The sequence below is a fragment of the Lepidothrix coronata genome, unplaced genomic scaffold (genome assembly GCF_001604755.1).
Source record: "Lepidothrix coronata isolate B3197 unplaced genomic scaffold, Lepidothrix_coronata-1.0 Scaffold46, whole genome shotgun sequence".
NCBI lineage: Eukaryota > Metazoa > Chordata > Aves > Passeriformes > Pipridae > Lepidothrix > Lepidothrix coronata.
Window position 1 is genome coordinate 1,560,771 of NW_016690226.1, and position 5,084 is coordinate 1,565,854.

Below are 5,084 nucleotides of genomic sequence, written 5' to 3' on the forward strand. Positions count from 1 at the left end.
AACTTATCCAAAAGCCCAAGAAAGTCAGTAATTGCCTTAGATTTTGAATCTAGTATGGACATGCCATTTTTTTAGATTGGAAAATCAATATATGAGCAAAAGTTAGCCATTTAAAAAAAAAATTTCTGACATCACTCAAATCAGCAAAGGTTCTCCTCTGTCAAATGACAGAAAATAAAACCTACCTTTGTCTAGAGAAGTAGAGATCTTCCATGCATGGGAAATTGTACCTTCAAGGGCAATGTGTCAGACTATTATGAATGAGTAAAACAAGTCTGTAGTACCTGGGCTCACTACCAAACTGGCTGGCCCAATAGCATGCAGCTCTTAGTTGCATGGTCACTGCTTACTGCCAGTCAAATCAAGGATGAGTATTAACAGCCAAATTCGTTGTAGTTACAGAATTAGATAGGGGGAGGAAAAAAGCAGCAGCAGGCAGTCAGAAGTCCTTTTTTTATATGAATAAAGTTTTATTGAATTTTATACAATTAGAAAGAACAAAGAAAGAGGAGCAAACAGTCTTATGGAGGGTAGGAACCAGAAGAGCTTTCCCAGTAGAGGAGGGCGCCTGCTGAGGGCAGTGTTCCTGTAAATGTCACACAGGGGTTGTTACAAAAGCAGAGAGAATGTGTCTGAGCTTTTCTTTGTTGTTTTTTCTCCCCTCTCACATTAGGGTTTCTAAAGCCACTCTTCTTCCCCCGTCAATCTTACCACCCAGCAGCAAAGTGAGCAGATAGGCAGGAAAGAGGACTGCTCCAGTGAAATGTGTGTGCACACACAGAGCAACTACTGCCAGCCTGCACCACTGCAGGGGTTTGCACCCATTCCACCCATTCTGGATGGAGTTGTGTAGAGGGGGAAGGAAAGGAAGTTGGATTTCTCCCTCTCTCTCTCTCTCTTTTTTTTTTTTTTTTTTTTTTTTTTTTTTAAACAAAGAAGGCACAAAATCTCAGCCAAGTTTCAAACCTAGTGCTGCTTGGGAGCTCCCAGCCTCCCAAAAAGCCAGTGTGTCCATATGGGAACCCAGCCCTCACCTCTTCCTCCTCTTCCTCAGAGTCTGTGCTTTCATTTGAAAGGTACTGCTCAGGTAGAAGGCCCTGCCCAAGGTTTGTGCACTGCTAGGGAAAGTAAAGCCGTGCCAGGACAAGGAAAGTGGGGATGAGGAAGAATCTGTTGGCTTTAACAGACCCTTTTTCCAATGTGAGAACTATTGAAAGTCACCTGTGATTCCCCACATTGCTTTTCCAAGAGCAGACCTGTGAGGGCTCTGGTGCTTTTGGAGGTGATCATTGCTTTTTCCTGTGCAAAGGTTGGTGTTACGTGGGAGGGCCAAGACATCCATACAGACACGGCCTCTTTGAGCCAGTGCTCTCTAGGAGGCAAAATCCCAACCCTGAGTCCAGCCCTCCAAATGGCATCAGATTCCTTCAGAGGTTTCAACTCTTGGCTTTGATTAAGGCTATTTAGTTGCAATAGAAAAAAGTAGAGATGCCAGCTACAACCACCTGCCTGACTGCAAGGAGATGGCAGAGCCACTGGCAGATGCCACCAGTACCAAGTCCCAGGACACTGAGGGAAGAAGGAGAGACAGAGATATAGCATGTGGGCCTCCATTAAGCCTCTGCTTTCTAAAGAAAGGTATTTGCATACAAATCCTGCCAGCCTGTCTGTGCACATGGGAGAGCAGAAATGAAATCTCTGATGCCTCTGAAGGCCCCAAGAATGCCATGTGCCCTCCACGCTGGCCAGCCCTGGATATCCTGATGAGCAAAACCCACCAGGCAAACATCAAAGCTGGGGTTTGAAGTCACTTGTCCTAAACCAGAGCAGCCCAGGGGAGTGGATGCCTCATGAACCTGCTTGGTGCTTACCACACCACCCGGCTCCTCTCTGCCTCCTGAATAACCCCAGTAACACCCTAAGAAAAGAAAAAAAAAAAGAGATGCAAGCCCTATAGCAGCAGCAGCAGTGACACGTGGAGTGTCTCAAGGAAAGATACTCACATGGCTTCATCCTCCACAGCTATAAATAGGGCTCTGGTGGCATCCCAACCTAATGCAGGAAAAACACCCAGCCTGAGAAGGACCTGCATGTATCTGTGTGTGTGTGTGAGTGTTTGTCTGCGTGTATATTGAGGTGGGAGAAGAACTGCAAAAAATAAAGACAAATTTTCCCCAGTCCACGCCCTCACCAAACCATCCCCTTGGCCAGGCTGGTGGCTGTGCCTTCATCTCGCTCCTCCAGCCTGTCTCCCATGCCCCCTCAAATCGGGCCCCAGTGCACTATTCTCCCTAATCTGACAGGCAGAGCCAGGGCCATGGAGTGGGAGCTGGGGCTGCTCAGCCTTCCCTGCCCAAACGCAGGCTGTCGTCCTCTTGGAAAAAAAAAAAGCAATAACAACAGAAAAAAATTAATATATATATATCTCCCCGAACCTCCCTGAAAGACCCAAATGGATGGAATCAGTCCCCAACAAAACCAACAGGAAATAAAAGCAAAAGTTCCCTCCAAGGTCAGGTCCAGGTACATATCCCAGCTGGGGCCCAGCAGCTGGGGAACACGTCCCGACCTCTCTGCTCCTCTGGCCTTGGCACATCTGTGGTGTCCATCAGCAGGAGGAGCTCCAACAGCTGTGGGGAAAGCGGCTTGGACAGGGCTGTCCCACCAGCTGGCAGTGGCCTCAAGCAGGGAGGACAGGGTGGAGAGGTTAAGTGTGTGCCCCCCTTCTGCCTCACTGCCTTTCAGGAAGGAGTAGGGTCTCTTCACCCCACCAGGTATGAGAGGCTCCTTGCTCAGCTCTCAGCAGCTGACACAGTCCTACACAAGGGAGCCAGCCCGGCTCTGGGCGGGCACCATGACGGGAACAGCCCCGATCCGCTCCAGCGTGGCCTGACTGACTGCATAGGAACGGGTGTGTGGCAGCCGTGGCTTCCTGCTGACTGAACCATTGCTCCGGATCACCTCCTGAGGGGACGGCGCTGTGCTGGCCGTCACCACCAGTGTCTTAGGAGGAGCCGGGGATGGGTGGCCACCATTGGCATAGACAGGGCGGGCACTCGTGCTCCCTGAGCGGGAGAAGGGGGGCTGGTGAGCATCGTTGCTGTTGCTGAAGCGGGTGAAGGAGTCTGTGGCGTGGTTGGCTTTGGGGTCATTCCAGTAGCGGCTGTTGTAGGTGTTGGAGGAGGTGAGGGTGTCATTCTCTGATGAGGACGCGTCAGCATGGAACGTCTTTGCGGCAGAGGAGCATTTGGGTGGCAGGTCATCCTCCCTGGGAAGGAGAAGGTGTGAGAGCACATAGAGGATGCTGCCTCACTTGCCCAACACCGCCCCCACCACCACAGTGCTGGGGTGAAGGAAAGCACCAATGTGAATCAGTGTCGCTCCTTGACCTGTTTGCTCCCCCCTCTGTGCAGGACCCACCTCTGTGCACATTAATTGCTCCATGTGACTATCACTGAGGGAAATGACCCACGGTCACGTGTCTAGAGGGACAAAACCAGTGGTTGTCACAGCCACTGATACTTCGCAGGCAGTCAGTATGACTGTACAATCAATGAAGCTGATCTTCAAGGGAGCTGCAGGATGCTACCAGAGGGAAACCCTGTGATTGTAAAACAAGAGAATATCACAGCTGTATCTCCAGAGCTTTTCAGCTATCACTGTCTGGTTTTGTGGGTGAGGATTCCAACCATGCCACTCTCCTAAGGAGCTAACAACATCAAGTCCTCTCCCTGTTGCTGGCAGAGGGGTTGAATTAGATGATTTTTAAGGTTCCTTCCAACCCATGTGATTCTATGAAGCCAAAGCTCTCATTAAAGGCAATACTGAAAAACAGATGTGTTGTTACATTCTTCATTTTCTCTCTCCACTTTCTCGACATATATGGACATCTTCCCCTGATCCAGGGGAACATGCCCAGGATTAGCAAGAATGAGATTTCCAATTCCCTTCCTGCCAGCAACAGATTTTGCTGCGTGATCAGAGGTCCCCTGCCATCAGCTTTCCCTCACCCTTACCTTATCTCATTTGGAATTTCCTCCTCTTCTTCTTCTTTGTGTTTATTTTTCCAGTAGAACAGTGCCACGGCCACCAACACGATGCAAACAATGAGCACAACGGCGCCCGTGGCCACCGCTCCTGCAATCAGGCCAATACTCCGTGGGTGGGCTGTGGAAATGATTGAACAGAGCATAGAGGAGAAATCAGGGATTGGCTGTGGCCATCCATGAGTATTTGAAGCTACTGTGGCTTGAGAGGGGGGAAAGGCAATGTTCCCATTCCAGGGCAAAATTATCTTCTGACAGAGAGGCACATGGTGGCTCACAGCAAACATGGTTACACACTTTACTGTCACAGGACAGAAGCTGGTGGCCAAGCCTCCCCTGGCAAAATACTTACGTGCAATGACTTGCAGGTCCAGAAGGCAAGTGCTGGTTCCAATGGCATTTGAAGCCACACATTGGTAAAGACCTGAGGACACAGTGCTGATATTTCGGAGAGTGACAGTGCCCTGGACTTGGTCTAGTCAGAGAGAAAAGAAGGATTTAAATCCCTCCCCCCCTTAAGGAAAACCATGAAAAGGCAAAGCCAGCAAATAGAGAATTTTGGTGTGAGACTCTTAAGAGAGAAATAAATTAGGAAATAACTTTGAGTTGGAAGCATTGTGCGTGCACAGATACACACAGAGACAAGATTAGGTCTTAAGGAGCTTACACTAGATGTTTCTTTTTCTTCTGATAGATGAATTTCTGCAAATGAAAGCTTGGCATTCTCAGTATTGTGTGATAACAGGGAAGAAAGAGATGTGAAAAAATATATAGACATATATATATATGCATATATCCATATCTACTTGCTAAATTCAATCTTGCTCTGCAGAACCCCTGCTCTCCCATCCCTGGGCTCCCCACCCCCTGCTCTGCTAATTTTCCTCATTCCTGAATTACGTAAAACTGAAAGCTTGCATATTCTTAAAATACAGCAAGATAAAGGGCAAAAGCACAGCTATCACTTGATCAGGACACCTAGGCAGAAATTTTATGGGTGGGACTTGAGGCTGGGAAATACCATTTTGATCAGAGCCT

General features: G+C 48.6%; 1 protein-coding gene across 2 annotated transcripts in view; it reads right to left on the reverse strand.

The window, feature by feature from the left end:
- Nucleotides 1-446: 446 nt before the first annotated feature.
- Nucleotides 447-5,084, reverse strand: part of IGSF11 (immunoglobulin superfamily member 11) — a 101,327-nt gene continuing 96,689 nt past the window's right edge. For both annotated transcript variants that reach the window (XM_017814889.1, XM_017814890.1), the window contains exons 5-7: nucleotides 4,399-4,521; nucleotides 4,017-4,167; nucleotides 447-3,268 (exon numbers count right to left, since the gene is read on the reverse strand). In XM_017814889.1, coding sequence (XP_017670378.1) covers nucleotides 2,818-3,268; nucleotides 4,017-4,167; nucleotides 4,399-4,521 — 725 coding nt within the window. In that variant the 3' untranslated portion in view covers nucleotides 447-2,817. The remainder of the gene's footprint in view (nucleotides 3,269-4,016; nucleotides 4,168-4,398; nucleotides 4,522-5,084) is intronic.